The 17,982-nt window shown below is 43.0% G+C and overlaps 1 protein-coding gene across 1 annotated transcript; it reads left to right on the forward strand.

Annotated features, from left to right (window-relative positions):
• Nucleotides 1-706: 706 nt before the first annotated feature.
• On the forward strand, nucleotides 707-16,631 carry M1AP (meiosis 1 associated protein; the record flags this gene model as incomplete). Its single annotated transcript, XM_082482326.1, is given in 8 exon segments — nucleotides 707-848; nucleotides 11,213-11,404; nucleotides 11,407-11,490; nucleotides 12,895-13,045; nucleotides 14,240-14,381; nucleotides 14,952-15,158; nucleotides 16,044-16,199; nucleotides 16,491-16,631. Coding segments are annotated over 8 exon segments (1,215 nt in total).
• Between the last annotated feature and the right edge of the window lie 1,351 nt (nucleotides 16,632-17,982).

The following is a 17,982-nucleotide window of genomic DNA, read 5'->3' on the forward strand; positions in this document are numbered from 1 at the left end:
AGGCAAGGTCAGGACTAGAAACTCTCTCAACTAACTAATCTTTCAGGGTAGAAACTGGTGTCAAACATGCCTGACGTTTCTAGAAACTGTTGCTGATTGTCAATGATGAGGAAAGTCTTTGCAGTCACTTATTTAGTATTACATCAAAACTGGGAGGTGGGAGTCACACCTACTGTTGCTCTCTTAAGAAACAACTTTAGGATAGACTATATACTTCTTTTTTTTTAAAAAAATAAATATATAATTCCCATCCAGCCTTTAAGTGGGAAGGCCCAATTTAGTCTACTTGAACTATAATTGATGTAGTAATGGGAAGTGGCGCTATTCCTCAGAAAGTCTCAGGCAGAGTCCCTCCCATACACAGACAGACTCAGAGACTGTAAGTGCAAAGCATAGAATATAAGACAGTTGTGGATTGTTCCATCTTCTTCCAGCAGTGGCACAAAACCTACAGTGGTATTCCTACAGTGAACCTCTCAATCCATTTCATATTTAAACCAAAGCTCAAAAAAATGCTTTTAAATCTGCTTTTGAACAGGTGAGATATTTTAGCGAGATTTCTCTCCTGTCTCCATAGTGGGACCTGGGATATTCAAACAGACCGGGTATCATCACTTATCAAGAGAGGATTAGGGTCAGAGGCAGCTCTTGCACACTCTGATTTATTTTTCAGGTCACAATTTTAACTAGCCAGTCCAGCAAAGATATGGTAAATCAGCTGGAAAAGAAGTTAAAAGACGTAGACCTTGTGAGTCTGCGAAGAATACAAGTTATTGAGGTTTTGAAGAGAGACTTTCTGGAGCCTGAGGATGTGGAACAGTGCATGCCAGCAGAAGAGCCCAGCAGCAGTGGTGAGTATAAGACAGGGTATTCAGGGAAGTTGCAGATTTGGACGGCAGGACAACCACTGGTTCTTTGCTTTGGTGTGATATATGCCACTTTCCTTTGTGTCATTTAGTGTCACTCATGTAAGCAGGAACTACTGTGCCTGGAGAAACAGCAAAAAGTTTGTACCACAGCACTTCTCTGGGGCTTTATCACATTTGGGCACAATTAGCATATAAACTTCATGCATGACTGCATCTCTTGGTATTACCTAAAATTGACTTCATGTGCAATACAGCTTTTTTGAGAGATTAAAGTGCAAAATGCATACAGTGTATAGGGTTAACACATTCTCAGACACACATATACTCATACTGCTAAGCATCACCCTGGGCAATCTTGTTCACACAGCAAGTTCTCACGAGTTGATAAGCCTAAAAACTTAAGTCCTGATGCCGTGCAAAGCTAGCGTAAGACCTGTTACTAGCAAGGGCAATATCGTTTTCACTGAGTGACAGGCAACGCTGGATGTTTTTGCCTTATCTGTCTCCAGCTGTTCTTCTTTTCTGGTTGCAGTAGCAAGTTTTCTGGTCAACTGGAAGAATAGGGTCTGGGAATGTTTAGGTGGATTGCAGATTCAAAAGGGAATCCCTTGCACACTTGGCCACATGCTTCATTAGTGAAAGAGCGAGTACACCCCAGACCCTGAATGCTATTTTTCCTGGCCATATCTCTGAAGAATTCCTCCCTTAGGCAGTTTTCAGCAGTGAGAACTTAAGGTATAGCAACAAGAAATTCAGAAACAGAAACTCCCATTAGCTCCTGTTTTGAGCCTTTTTTGTTTCAAAGCAAAAGGTGCTGAGCAGACTGTAAATAAACCAGCCAGATGGTGATCAAAAGTCCAACACCACAGCAGTTCAGTGGTAAAGTCCTGAACACTGCAATGCTGCTGTAACTGCAGCTTTCATTTCTGTATTTCATTTAACCTAACTTTCAAATCTGGTCAGTTATTTCAGCTCTTTCTCAAGGCTGATAAAATGACTGCTAAATAGCAGGAGTTTACGGTGGTTTCCCCCCATCTACAGCACAGCACTGGCTAGGTGCATCTTGCTATAGACTATGACTACTATCCCTGCTGCCTCTGCATCCCACTAATCTGGTGGCAGACCAAATCAAACACTGAGTTGTATAACCAAGCACTTAGAGGTATATCTACCCTCTTACTACCCGTTAAAAGCTTCCTGCCCTGAAGGGGCAGTCTCCTTCAATGCGACACAGCTGGTTATTTTGGACTCTGCCTGTTGGAAAACAGAGACATCAGGGAGAGTGCTCATCTCTTGGCCAGACAAAGGGAGCGCCTTCTCTTCCTGACCAGCACCGTTACCACTACCACTGGGAACTGTGAGTTCTAAGGAAGAGGATCAAGGTTCTGTCATGCTCAAGTGACTTTAGAATTAATTTAATATGCCAAAACCGCATGAAAACCACGAGTTACAAAATTGTGGAAGGAAGTGTTGCCTACACCTCCAAGGCTGAGGTATTCTTTAAAAGCACCAATCTTGTCCATATGGGAAGTATTTTGGGTAGCTGCAAATGCTGGCTTCTCAAGTGAGGAGGATTATCGTCAGGACTTGGCATCAAGCTGGTGCTGCACTGCGCCACTTCCCCTGTCAGGAAGCCTTGGAAAACTAGACATCACATGTCCTGGTTTGAGGTAAAACAGAACCCATTTTCTTTTTACTTTGCAGCTAAGCCTCTTCTAACTAGCTGAACATTTGGAAATTAACAGCATATTGTGCAGAAGCTGTTCGCTGTCAGAGTGATAAGACCTGATTAGTTGTAATTTATGCCAAGGCATGGTAGGCGGAGAAGCTCTCGCTTATACTTATTGCTGTAACACCCAAGGCCAGCTAACTTTATTATTTGCCCGGTTGGAGGGTTGGAAGCAGAAAAGCGTAGAGGGGTCCCACCTGCAGGGAGCAGTGGACAGGACAGGTGACCCCAAACTGACCAACAGGGTATTCCATCCCGTCTGCCTTATGTTCATTATAAAAGCTGAGGGATCAAAGGGTCAGCCTCTTTCTTCAATGGCCGGCATCCAAGGAGGACTCTGTCTGTTTGTCTGCCTTTGATCCCAATTCGTGCATTCCTGAATGCAGATCTGGAATCCAGCTCCCATCCATCGCTGACTCCAGTCTGGGACTTTCCCTGTGCCTGTCGGTGACGTGATCTTCATCATGGGAGCTCGATACTGGTTTTGTATATATTGTATATATTTCATTATTTTTTATTATTTTATTAATTTATTCATATTTTCATTAAAGTAGTTTAGGTTGGTTTTTTTTCTAAACTCATAAGTCTCTTTCTCTCTGTCCCTCCTCTCCTTGGAGAGGTGGGGGAGAGCATCTGTCATTCGTTTTCATTGGCCAGTCCGGCCCAAACCACACCACCACAGAACAGGAGGTGCTGTGTGCCTCTTGGTCACAAGAGTGCTTTAGAGCATGCAAAACCCCACCATATTGTCTTTAAAAGTGAAGTTGTGTAGCCATTTCACCCAATAAATGGAATGAAAACATGAATGAGGACACAAAGGCCATTGACATTTCAGATTATGAAATTCTAATTTTCTGGGTCTTCTACTTATGAGAAGATTCAGATGATGTATTTGCTCTCTAAGAGGAGCACCAGGGAATGGAAAAAGGAGCCCAACTGATTTATGAAGAGGATTTTATACCTGTTGGAGCTCCTTTCCTCTGTTTCTGGAAAAAAATAAATCATTGTATTAGAAAAAATTACAGTAAAAAACATTGGAGTCACAAGATCTAGCATGCAGGAAGTGAAAGACTTAGCACTGTGTTCAACTGCAGCCCGTCCCCCACTACAAAATAAACATTGTGATGCAGCACCTAATTATGAGGTTCATCCCACCATGGATATTTCTTCCATTAGTTTGTTTAGTGGCTGTTTGAACCTACTTACATTTTTAATATCCAGGGCATTGCTGTGATGTTGTATCATGCATTTATATTTGTAGCACATCAAAAAATCATCACTTTTTAAATACTCTGCCTAAAAAATTCATTTTGTGCCCTCTCTGTCTCAGGTTATTGGAAGCAAAGGACAGTTTCCAATTTATTTTTCTCTGTTATTGTTTTATATAGCTCTACCACAGAGCTCAGAGCTCTTAAAATGTTGTGAATCTGATTAGCCTGAAAAAAATTAAACTATTTCTAATAGCTTTGGTAAATTGCTCTCAAAATCTCCTCTGACCTGCTCTAGGGTTTTAATGTTAGATTGCTAGAGTTTGAGCTCTGGTCTTGGTTGGCCCTATCGTCCTGTTTTTGAAGTCTTAACAGTTAATGGCCTCCACATGTACCAATGAGAATGGAAATACTTTCTGACTGGGTTTCATGAAAAGTCTTTGTACCATTTTAGGCTCCTGTCTCTCTCTGCTGTTCCAGCAGCTGGACCTCATGTCTGCTTTGTAAGGATCAGTTAGCTGTGTCCTGCTAGACAAACTTCTGCAAAGTTCCTTCATCTCACTGTCCCAGATTTTTAAAAGGGATGTTTTAAATCTGGTCCCCAAATCAGAAAGCTCTCCTGTCCAATTAACCTTTTGACCAGACCGCACATTGATTTTTTTATCCAACCGTTCAGGGTTATTCTTTCAAAACAGCCTTTCTGTCAGGCAGGAGGGTTGGTAGGAGGCAGCTGTTACAAGAGCAAGGGGAGAGACACTAGTACGGATGTTTCTTGGGTATGAAGGGGCTGAGTGCCTCCATATCTGACTTCTAAGGTTCACTGCAGTAATTCTTACATGTTCTGCCCTAAGCCCAACATTCTGCTTCTCCAGAACCTACTGTCAAAACATACTTAAAACCAAGGTTTTGTTTCTCTCCTGACTTAATATCAACAACTCTGCTTTCAAGAGGGAGAACAGGAACACGTTGTTTTCCTAGCCTCACCTGTCTTTCATAAATACATCCACCACCTGTCTGTAATGACCAACCTGGACCTTGGTAGAATAGACCAGAATGATCTGTTTGCTGTCTCACCTTTCTTTCCCAGTTAACTTGGATGCATTAATCTTTTCTTTTTAACAGACTGCATGTCATATATCCTCTGGAAGATAACTTTCCTGGCCATTATACAACTGGAGTAAAGGATTTTTTGTTATGTCTTCTAAATACTGACAGACTTCAAAATAAGACCTGGTTTTGTTCCCTTCATAGCACAGTGGTACAGTTTCATTAGATTTCTAAATCAAGCCCACAGTTTCTGGAGGATCAAGAACCTTTAGAAAGAAATCTAGTTTTAAGGTAAAGAAATAGGGTGGAGAAGTCTGTTATAGACCAGCAACAGCCACCCACTAGCACAAATGCCAAGTTTGGAAGCAATAGAAATATGGACTGACTCTAACAACGAAGAGCTGTAGCTCTTGATTATTATGATAATTTTTTTTTTTTTTTCACCCAATGACCCAAGTTCTGTTACTGGCAGACTTCCTGAAAGGAAGTAACAGGTAAATATTCAGATACAACATTAGTGCAGTCAGGCAGTTCTTTTCTATGCAACAGTAGCGCTGAGTTTTATTCTTTCCAAACCTCAAAAACAAGCCAATGATTTCTTTCTCTATGTGTGGTTACACTATTTAAGGTGACATGAAAGTGAAATTTTAAACAGAGTTTGCAAAAATATTTACAGTATGAGTTAGGTAGTGGCGTATTTAAACCAAACTATTAATTTAGTGACCTTCAAAATGACACAGACTAAATATATTAGGAAAAGGCAGAAAAAAAGAATAAACTTACTGGAAATCCCATGCAGGATGTGAGATTTCCAAGAATGGCTGATGCTGAAACATGGAGTGATTGAATAAGAAACAAAGCTTTGCCTTTATTACATTTTAATGCCACAACATACTTCTCTGAAATGAAAAGCATCACAAAAACTTGCTTTCGAAATGGAAGAAGTATCGTAACAGCTTACTACATGAACTGAAAACATTTACTAGATAATCTGCTTCACTGAAGAAACTTGCCACAGCCAACAAAATTGTTTCAGCAAATATAGTAAGAGATGTTATATTGCCTGAGAACTACTATCACAGTGTGACAGGGAAAAACAATCCCAGGCTCTCTAATGTTTATAACACAGTTGTTGTTGTTTTAAGATTTTGATAACAAAACTGAGGTTATTGGACATACATACCTATATATAAAAGCCATACCACAGGAAAACAGTTAAATTAAGATTTAAGGAGTTGGAAACTATGTTTATAAATCATGTTTACGTTTAGAGCTTCTCTGATCTTCCATGTTTAGAAGATGACCAGAATAAATGCAATTTTGATTATTTTTTTCTTTTTTAGATAAAAGGATGTTTGGAAGCTCTGCGACTTGGTCAATAATTATGACTTGGTGTTCAGGGTATACTGGACTGAAAGAAGTTGCCAAAATTTCCAGGAACAACTAAAATTGTAATGTTGTGTACTGTATAAGCCATTGTTATTGAAAGAAAGTGTCCTAAATCCCTCCCCTCCATTCCATTCCTCCACCAAAACTGTTCGATATCAGGAAACTGGTCTGGGCTCACACTGCCCTGGGAAAAGAAAAAGTGAGCCTGTTTTCACTTACCTTGCAAATCTGTGCTATAGGGTCTATCATCTCTTTTAATCTCTAACGAAATCCTGTAGATCTGCAGACCATTATGTAAGTGACAAACCTATATTGAGATATAGCTATTGGAATTAAATACTTAGTTTTTCTCCCTCCTCCTGCTCCAACCCTCTAAGGAATTTTGGAAGTGAAATCTAAGGGCATAAGACAAATTCTAATTAATGAATGTGAGGAAAAAACAGAGTTTGGGGCAGGTTTGTGGAGTTGTTCCCTGTCTCTGTGAAGCAGTCATCTTTGGCAAATGATGCACAGAAACAGACTTGTTAAACTGGGCTTGTTAAATATCTGAACAAGGCTGGAAATTTCCATTTATGCAAGAAAAAAAAAATACCTATAGCATTGAATATGCTGCTGAGCATCGTATTCAAGACAGACACTTGCACTGGGGAAGGCATAGACATCAAGTTGGAGGTTTAGCGATTGGGGTGGTAGCAGCTGTGACACTTAGCTCAAGCTTTCAGTGAGACATGTCACTTGATTATCTTGCCAGACAAAATGGATTTGTATTTCATCATTTCAAGACACTCATAGGGACAATTCAGTGAGAAACTTGCGTTTTCTTCCTAGACTGGAGTATATGGTATCACCCTGCTTCCTTCTTTTGGATCTTCTGTTGGACTGTAAGACCTTCAAGGCTCAGACCCCCTCATTGCCTTGCTTATACTGCAGTGAGATCCTAAGCCACCGCAAGGGTTCCTACTGGACCATTAATGAATGTTATCTGTGTTATTTTACTCTCACATAGTAGTAGACTATAAATTGCTTCTTCCAAAGCCAAGAAGATGTGGAGATGCAAAATCTGCATCCTGAGAAAACACCTGATTTATTTTTCAGCTCACCCAGAAAATTTCCCCTCTTGTTTACCAGGACTGGGGGGAAGCAACATAGTTACAATTTCCTATGGTTCTGAAAGAAGGAAGGCAGGATCAGGATATCCCCTCTCATAAACTCATTTCCAGGTTAATGCAGCTAGAAAAGACTCCGATATTTTGAAACCCCACAGTTGGCAAGTCTTAGAATAGCTTTGACATGCTAAGAACAGCCTGTCACGGATGAAAAATGCTTGCTGTTTTCTTCACAAGGGCAACCTCCTTGGGAGAGTGCATTTCTAGACAAAGACAGACCATGTGATGAGCAACAAGGGATTGCTTTTTCAAAACTGCAAAGCAGCTCCTCTGTGGGACAGAGACTAAATGTGCAATGTTTCTTTAATGATAAAATATTAGGGCTTGCCAGACTGCAGACTGGAGCAGAGATCATGATGTAATATAAACCCTGTAAAGAGAGCAATGCATAAAGCATTTGTGGCAGGAACAGTGTGTGGGAGTAATTGATAGGATCCAGTGGACTGGCCTCTAATTGATAACATGAGAATTATTATTATCTGTTTCTTGCCCCTACCCCATTACAAACACTTAAAGCATCTGAGCATTGCCAAACCATTTGCTAAGTAAGGTTAATATTTGTATGTGATATACATACTGGCCCTATCTATTTCTGCTTTGGGAAAACAAAAACCAAGCACTGAAGATAAAGCACTAATACATTATTTATGAATAAAATCCATCTTCTGCAAGTTCCAGGGAACCTTTTTCTATATATGCTTTACAGATTGCTTACCACTAAATGGTTCTGCATATCTGCTCTCCAAGAATTTTAAGACCCAGCACACAGTAGATGTCAGCATCCCAACCTGTTCTTCCTAAGAATGGGCAGCAATTAATGCAGTGAATTTCTTTTTTCAATTGCCATGTATTACAGAATCACAGAATCACAGAATCATCAGAGTTGGAAGGGACCTCTAGAGATCATCTAGTCCAACTCCCCCGCTAAAGCAGGATTGCCCAGAGCACATTACTCAGGACTGCATCCAGGCGGGTCTTGAAAATCTCCAGGGAAGGGGACTCCACAACCTCCCTGGGCAGCCTGTTCCAGTGCTCTGTCACCCTCACCGTAAAGAACTGTTTCCGTGTATTTGAACGGAACTTCCTGTGTTCTAACTTGTGCCCATTGCCCCTCGTCCTGTCACTTGGAACCAATGAAAAGAGCCTGGCTCCATCCTCCTTCAACCCACCCTTTAGATACTTGTATGCCATAATAAGGTCTCCCCTCAGCCTTCTCTTCTCCAGGCTAAAGAGTCCCAGCTCTCTCAGCCTTTCCTCATAAGGGAGGTGCTCCAAGCCCTTAATCATCTTAGTTGCCCTTCGCTGGACTCGCTCCAGCAGTTCCCTGTCCCTCTTGAACTGGGGAGCCCAAAACTGGACACAGTATTCCAGTTGTGGCCTCACCAGTGCCGAGTAGAGGGGGAGAATGACCTCCCTCGACCTACTGGCCACACTCTTCCCTATGCAGCCCAGGATTCCATTGGCCTTTTTGGCGACAAGGGCACATTGCTGGGCCATGGATAATTTACTGTCTACCACTATTATGCCAACTTAAGATGTATGAGTGGCTACATATCTATTACAGAAGAGAAAATTTAAAAATAAGAAAATATTTGCTGAGGAAAGGACTAAAACACTTACCAGCCCCAAAACACTGTCTCTCAAAACACAGATAATTACCCTTGTCACCTGTATACACTATTTGTCAAAGTAAATTACTTGCATTTCCTGGTGCTTTGTCCTCTGAACTGTTAATGCCACCTTCAGAGCATAACCCATAGAGAAACCCAAGTCTAAAAAAAGTAGGGAGTGCATCTCAGCTGAAACCCAACCAGCACGCTCTCCAGGTGCATTAGTGCATTCTGCAGGGAAATGAGAGCAAGACTTACAGCATCAGGGCAAGTGACTGACAGTGGTAATAGCTCTTTTCATGAAGAGCAGTCTCCAGAGAGAAGCAGGACATTCCCTTCCATCAGAGTATCCTCCAGCATTGCTCCACAGGGGAGAAACTCATATTTCTATAACCCTTAGAGAAGACTGGGCTAAAGCATGATAGCAGTCTTAAGATACATTTTTAAACGCTGCTACGAAAATAAGGGCATAATCAGTTTGCCATACAGATTTGGGAAGAACTTTAAAAAAAAAAAAAAAAAAAACAGGAATGAAATGTCCTTGCAGCCAAGGACAGTCAGACCAGACATTAACAATGAAAGTGTTTCAGCAGCAAGAGCAGTGTGAAGGGCCTCACGTCATAAGTAGGAGTTGATTCTACTTTGCTGCAGAGGCGCAGCCTACATGATCTCAATGCCTTCCTCAAGGCTGGAAGGTAGAGACCATTAGAAAGTATGTCCTGCTGTGATGGCCATACTACAAAATGTGTGTTTGCAAGTTGCATATCATTTAAAGAATTACAGTCATTATATTAGCCCTAAACTATTTGCCATGAGGCAATTAATTTGATTAATGAATTTCTGCCTTTTTTTATTTTGTTTTAGTTTTTAATGTAGGAGGGGATGCAGTGTCATTTTTGCAAACTATAAATACTAATGCATAAAGAAAAGATTTCTCATTGCAGATGGATGTAGCACTGTTTTTTAGTCCCCAGCTAGCCTGGTAAATGCGCTGGGGGAAAATGGCTGTTTCTGCTATGTATTCATCTTCTCAGAATGCTGTTCTTTCTGTGTTTACAAATGTATATAATACATGCCTTATGCATTTTGCAAATTATTCATCAAGGTTTTTTTTCACTTACCTTTTTAAAAAAGATATTTATTTATTTAATTTGCTAGACTTTATGCTAGCTTCTCATTTGGACGCACCTTTGAGTTGCAGGGAGGTTGTTGCAAGGGTTTGATCATGTTTATGACCTCCCTAACTCTGCTTTCCAGCCTAGGTTTCTCCATTCCTAAATGTTGTTGCTAGGTTATATATATTTGCTCTACACCTCCAAAATGGTAGCTTAAATACTTGCTATGTCCTTGCAAACATTTTTACTTTCTCCTTTTAATTTCTTTTTAACAAGTCCATAAATTTTATGCATTTCACTTGTTTGAAATGAAATGTAATGGTGGTGGATAGTTTTGACTGTTGTCATATCTGCAAGGATGATCTACTGTGGGATTGCTGTTACCAAGCAGAGCTTCAACAGTAACACATTGAAATAAGTCGTCTGTGTTGGTCATGTCTAGGTCAAGTTTTGCTTCTGTTTTTCTCAGGTCTGTGACCAGCTGCTCCTTTAAACATTCATTGAGGATGTTCAGCAATTTAGTCATGGGTCAATATTGCAAAGTAACATTCATCTGTGTGAGGAGTAGTACTTTTCCATCACTACTACAAAATTCCCCATTAGTATAGCATTTCAGTTTTGCACTCTCTCTGATTTCTTATAGCATCATGTATCCAGTGTCCCTTTCTTAGGAAAAAGGAGGAAATGGTTTTAAATAGTGAGAAGAGCCTCTAAGGCCAGTGCTAAGATGACCCCAGCAGAAGATGATTTGCACCAGTCACAACTAGTGCCCTGAAGATGGCAGTAGCCAGTCCACCCACCCCACTGATGAGAAGGGTGTTGGTGGGGCCTGTGGAGCAGCTCAGCTTCTAGCAATGTCCTTTTAAGAGGGCTGGCATCATAGTGCTGTGCTGTGATTTGCATGGTAATGCCTTCTGAAGCACTTCTTATGTGAAAGCATTTGAGGGACTAAGGATAGTGTAGCGTAGTGTAGTGTAGTGTAGTGTAGTGTAGTGTAGTGTAGTGTAGTGGAAAATGCAAAAGAATGTTCTTTTCTACGGCTGAAAATATTCATGCTTTTTCACCTTTTTTTCCTTCAGACATTGCAATCCTGGGAATGGACATCGATGTGCAAACCATAGAGGACAATGTCATTAGCTTGGAGATGCTGTTTAAAACATGGCTACATGACTATGGCACTGAGAGAGAACACCTCCATCTCCTCCTTCCATCAGGAGGCTTCAGCCACACCACTGCACCCAAGACCACCCTAAGTATTTTATTTTCTCTCCCCTTCTGCAGGGAGCTCCTAAATCCCACAGCCTTAAAGATTACCCAGGCCTGTCCTATGAACATGTTCCCTCATATTTAGAGGGAAGTAAGGTCTCTGGGTGACTTTGAAAGCCGTCAGGAGTTTCTGTTGTCTCAGGCTGAGAGAGGCTATTTGCTCAGAATACTTCTAGGTTGCTGCCATGTCCTGTGGCTGCTGATGCTATAATTCATTTCCATTCTGCAGCAAAAATGTGCCTTGAAGATAGGTGAATTTATAGCCACTTCGTCAAGGTAAAAGGGGCCTTACATACTGAGAGCCAAGGACCTTCAGGCTCAGTTGCATAGCCCTAAAAATTGTGTTCCTTGTGTTTGATACTAAAAGTCTGTGCCAGACCTGCACTTAAATAAAGGCTGTCTTACAAAGGGATTTGGCTTGTATTTATATCTGTTGATTTAGCACTAAAATAGCTATTGTTCTAGCTGAAGCTGCCAACAGTTATAATAATGCATGGGAAAAATTATAAGGAATACATTTTTTTTTCCTTTACTAGTCTAAGTCCAAATCCCTAAATCCATCCTTGGGTAAGCACTGAAAATACCAGCGAGTACAGCAGACATAGGTGTTTCCTATAAGTTGTTGTTAACTGTATTGTCACCATAGCACTGCCATGGGAATCTGCACAGGCAGTTCTTGCAGTCCCCTTTCCATGCCTCTCCAATATGGTACTATATGCCACCCAATATGGTACTCATGTGCAGCTTCTCATTGCCATCGCAGCAGAATTACACTTGTTTTCTTCTGGTGATTCGCAGGCCAGTTCCAGACTGGAAACAAAACTCATATAGAGTTGCTGGTGACTTTTGCACATATGCTCCATAGCAAGCAGATCAGAAAGTCTGGTGTGACTTTGTATTTATGCAGTAGCTACCATAACAGCTTCCAGACCAGCACAGGCAATTATGATATTTTGTTAAAGGTAGATTTTCCTTCATCATAATATTGAATTTCATACTTGATGCATTGTCTTATTGCAGCTAGCAAGACAAACCAAGTTACGCTGCAGTCAGGTTTTTTTTCACCTCCCCACACTCAAGAAGTCTGTAGCAGGCCAGAGATTGTATGCAGCTATATATCATATTATGCTGGGGTTAGTGTCATCAGTGTGCTGGGTTCCTACACAAGCACAGATAGAAAAGCTGGCAGGAAATGTGTGGCCCTGAACCCAGTGTGGCATTAGGAAACAAGCTTCTGCTACAGCTGACTACTCATCACCAAAACTGGAACTCGCCTGCCCAGTCATTGTCTCATTAACATGTCAAGCACATGGTATTTCCCCTTGTGTGTAAAATGGGGACAGCTAGTTGCCTGGTGTCACAGGCTTTAGCGTTGTTCTTCCCTTAGTAGTTGCTGTTGCTAGAAAACATTAACTTAGTGTTTGTAAGTGCTTTGAGCATGTCATGTGCTAAACATTGCCATTTGCAGCAATCTAAACCAATTTCCTTCTCCTAGTGTGCCTGAAGTGCGATTTGCAGGAGAGATTGCTTGACCCAGCTCTGCTGTCTGGGACAGTTGATGGCACCATGAGAGCAGCAGATTTGAATTCACCCTGCCAGATGGCAGCCTGGCCAGCTACTGTGCTGTATAAACTCCGGGTCGTAAAGTAAGTGTTGTTATGTACTTTGCGCTTGGTAATTGGAAGGCTGGTATAATAGCAGCCTACACTCTTTCTGTGCAATTTCACCTCGGACCTAGTAACATCACCATAAAGCGCTGGAAGACTCAAAGTGCTAGTGAGCAAAATCCTGATGTAAGGTACCCTCAACCCCTGAAACTCTTAGTGTTAATGGAACAGCACATCCCACACATGCAGACAGGAGTGCAGTGTCAAAAAAAGTGTTACCATGACACTAGTACTTTATGAGTGTAATACCATAAATGTCCTTTGTGCAACAGTTGTTTCCCTCCAGCGTGAAGTTCTGTAGATTGCAGCCATTGTTCCATATATTCTGCTGTTCTCTCACTACCTAATGAGGCCACAGCAATTAACTGGATATCAGAGCCTGAGCTAACTAGTTGATGAGTAGTAAAAAAGCAAGCAAAGCCTCAGAGTACTGTGTGGATTCACGTGACCATTTATTCACTTTTCTGTCAGCAGTGGTAAGCACAGAGCATAACAAGAAGAGTGATACTCTCTAGCGTCTTTTATGAGGTTTATTTATGAAGTTTATTTATAGGGAAAAAAATGTGTAATTTCTGAACTATACAGTTGTTCTTAAAATTATTCTCATCATGTCAGTACCTGAAGAGCCCTCAGTAATTGTGCAGAAATGGCACACAGCCAAAGCACTAAAGCTACTTAATAATGTCCTGTCATGAAGCAGAAGTGTGCTATGGACAGGCAATGTCAAACACTGTAAAGTCTGTAGTGGTGTTTGTTTGGCTCTGTGCAGGAGTAGAGCACGTGTCAGTTTAAGAGAAGGATAACCATGATCCAGTAAAAATCACTTAGGAAGAGATGTAATTGCCGGGTTAGTTATTGCCCAAGAGGCCAGATTAACAATCTGTTCTCTGTTCTGTATACAAAATGCATGAAGATTGGCTTTGCTTCTTGGCATGCTCTTGTCAATGCAGATACAAGGGAATCTGGAAATGAGCAAGAAAGCCTCTTTTCACTGCAATTGGACTTTTCTGCAAGGTTTCATAGTGACAGACCACAGCAATACAGACATTAAGTGCTTGTAGCAGTATTGCAGCTGATACTGCCATAGCCACTTGAGCTAGTCATCTCCTGGTAGAGTCTTCTTGCTGGTTTTATGTCGGCTGTGCTTCACTAGCATGAGCTGTGTATTTGCAGGGCACTGAAGTCTGAAGGCGTCTGTGAGTCTGTACTGTATGGCCTGCCCTTCATCATCAAGCCCACAAGCTGCTGGCAGTTAGACTGGGATGAACTGGAGATAAACCAGCACAGCTTCCATGCTCTATGTCATAGTCTTCTGGTGAGTGTGTGAAAATTGGAGTCTCGTGGATAGGGATTGCCATAGAAAGGAACAGTTAGTGCACATCTAGTAACATCTGTCTAGCCTGCAGCAGAAAACGTTTCAAAAGCTGCAGCTTTATCTCATGGACCAGAGTTGGGCTTGTAATCCTTCCAGCCAGTGCCTCCACTGGAAGGACACTGCAGCACATCAAACCTTAGAGAAGACTCTCTAGCCTATCAGAAATCCAGTGTTTGGAGGTATGAAGTGCAAAAGTCAGGATTGGAGTTAGGTGTGCATCTTTAACTGTGAAAATAATTAACCAAGGCTTGGGGTGTGGAGAACTTACCATTACTGACAAGTCGTAAAGCAAAATTGCATGTTTTTCTTAAGAATTGTCTTGCATTCAATAAAATAAAAATAAAAAAACAACAAACCAACATACTATCCTCAACCATAATGCAGAATAGTGTTCTTATTCTGATGTGTAAAAATGTCTCTGCTCCTGAACCCAGCAGCACCTATGGTGAAAGTGCTGAAGGAAGTGGCTATTGCCCATTGTTCACATCGGTTTTGGCTTTTGCCATCTAGAAAAGGAAGTGGATGCTTTTGGCCAAACGTGAGCCACAGAACCCTAGTCCAAACTGGAACATCTTGGTGCATTCCTACTACATCATTGTCCCTTCTGACTCTGCCACTCTACTGGTCAAAGCAGTCGCCATCAGAGAGCTCTTGCTGCCATCAACCTTCCCACCCCTCCTTGCTGAACATCCTGAGAGAGTGCATGGCCCTATAGAGGTAAGTCATTGACAGCCCTGCATGCATACCTATGGAAAAGATCCCCATTGTACAAGCAGGGATCAGAGTAATGATCAGCCTTTATGCAGAGGACATGCAGCTGCTGCTGAAGATGTATCTGTATCTCCCCCATTGCTGGGAACATGAATCTCTTCAGACTGCAGAGAGAGGTGCTTTAGGCATAAGATAAATCAATACTTAAAGTATCTCTGTTTCTTCCAATAGATTCAGGCTTGTGTGTTTCCTATTGTGCATCCATATGTTCTTCTCCTGAGTTGTCTGCCTCTGCTTCAGGTGATGCCAGGAAGGGCACAGCCCTCACTATAGGTCTAAGCAGATGAGTAGAGGAGGAAACAGCTGTGAAAGTGTCTAGTGACAGCTGGAGTATGATGGAGCACTCCAAAACTTCTTCCCAGCTGCCAATACATCCTACAGCTTTCTTCATGAATAGCAAATGCCTCTCCTTTGGAGCAATGTTGCCTGTTGGGGGAAGGGGGCAGAGGCCATATGAAGCAGAGTTGAGTGCGACAGTGCCCAGAAAGGGTGCTCCAGCTGCTTGGCTGATTCTGGGCATGGGGGAGGATAGGACTGCATCCTGCAAGGGAATGCTTAAATTCATTAAGACCTGATTGCAGATGTCTCTTGTTCTATAAGAGTTCTATAAGCTAAGAGTGGTCCTTGTGGGTAGCAGCACAGCCAAAGATCCCTTCTCCCATCACTGCAGGGTGGCATGGAGCATCTGTACCACTTACCCCTGCAAAAAAAAGCCCTCGACAATAAAAACACCAAAAAAAAAACCCTAAGCAAACTCCACAGCCTCTGCTAACCCTAACCCTAACCCTGCCACATCTCATAATCACTAGGTTCTTTCTTCTGTCTGAGCAGAGTGCCCTGAACAGCTTGGAAGTGGAAGTTGCTTATAACCCCTTGCACCTAAAAAGCAACCTCTACAAATACCTGAAGAGTATGTTGTACAAACCTCTGCACAGGCAGCAGGGCCAGCCCAGGGACCAGCGACCAGAGCGGCATCAACCCAAGCAGGTACGTCTCTTGCCTTTGGCTAGCCTAGATAGTCTCTGGTCTGCCCTTCTGCTCTGCTTCCTGCAGAAGGGCTGAGGGCAGCTCCCTGACACCGTACTGGTACAGGAAAGGCAGCAAATGGCAGGGGCAACATTCGCTTGCAGCAGAGGGATGGGCATAGCATAAGCTCATGCAATTGAGGAGGGGGATGCTGAGCAGCTGGCACATGCAGACACAATCGGGCAGTGCGCTGTTGGACAAGCCACTGCCTCCTTCCACAAGGTGCATTTGTATTTTGTCCCTATATTGCAGCATCAGAGCAGAGCCAAGGCCACTGTGGCGCCCCTTCCGATGGTGCCTTCTCCTGTCCAAGTGTTCAGACCAGCAGTGGTGAGGAGAGATTCCTGTGAGCACTCCCTGCTCCCCAAAGAGTATGAAGAGTTCCTGCAGTGAACCTCAGGGCGCTGCTTGAGCCTGCTCACATGCCCTCATGGCTTCGCTTCTTGCTCAGCTGCCAAGCCTTATGCGCTGGGCCGGAAGCGGTCAGGCAAGACACTAACCTTGGCCTTGCTCAGACAGGCGCTTCCCATTGTTTGTTCCTCCTTGTTTTATGGTTTTGTTAGTCACCAAGTCAGTCTGCAGGAAGCCTGCTACCTTGGGGCCCTCTGTCCAGAGGTTCAGCTATCCCCTGCAGCACCCCCTATTTCCCAATTCTTGTCAGCACACATCAGCAGCATGCCTCAAATTTTGGTTTCTGAGACTAGGCTAGCACAGGCCACAAACCACAGATTGCTGTCAGTGAGCACAGAAAAGCTGCAAGCAGGGTGGTGACGAAGTCAGACAGATAGATAAAGTAGGCAATAACGTCAAGCTGCCCTCATCCTGCAGGAGCAGTTTCAGCAGCGTGTTTGAATAGGCATAAAACAGGGCTTTTGAATTTAATCTTAAAGCCCAGAAAGCAGCACTACCCACGACAATGCTGATTCGCTTCCTTCCATAATTGGCCTCAGTGTCCAACTCCCCAGCTCACAAAGGGGTTTGTAGCAAATGCCAAGCCAGCCCTAATGCCCCGGCTGGCTCCTGCAGTGACAGCTCATTGCAGCTGGAACTGCAGCACAGCACAGCACCGTTCTCCCAGCCAACTGCTGCTTGGATGCTCTCCTCCTTATGGCCCATCTGTACCTATGGGGCTGTTCTGCAAGCCAACACAGCAAGTACTTTTTGGCAGGGTTCAGAAGAAGGCAGGGGCTTTGCCTGGAGCTTTCCAGAGAGCTTCTGCCCAGTGTTCACACAGATGCTAGCCTGTTTTCAGTGCAGACACAGGACAACGGCCCCTGGCAGGGCAGGAGCTGAGGGCAGCTCGACTGAGCCAAGGTGGTGTGGTCTCACTGGGCTTCCTGGATGCTGAGCACCAGCAGGGGGTTGTGTTCTACTTACTTTGTTGTGACAAGCTGTTTCAAAATAAAGATACCCACCATAATGTTCACTTACTGCCTGTAGCTTATAATGTGTGCTGCATGCAGCCGTCCCAGCACTGACCTGAGAAACAGCTGCAGTTGACCAAGGGCCCGATGCAAACACTGTGCTCCTGGAGTGACCGCTACAGCAGGAGAGCAGAGCCATCAGTGCCATCTCTTTTCCCTGGGATCCCAGCTCAGTAACAAGCCCTGAGAGCCACCCAGGGCATAGACTGCTCTTCCCATGCCCTGGCAGCGCTCCATGCCTGGCAGGAGGCTGTGTCTCAGGCAGCTGCTCAGAGTAAGGTGTCAAGGACAGGTACCCTGAGGACAGGACAGACACCCAT

Source organism: Vanellus vanellus (genome assembly GCF_965231255.1).
Source record: "Vanellus vanellus genome assembly, chromosome: 4".
NCBI lineage: Eukaryota > Metazoa > Chordata > Aves > Charadriiformes > Charadriidae > Vanellus > Vanellus vanellus.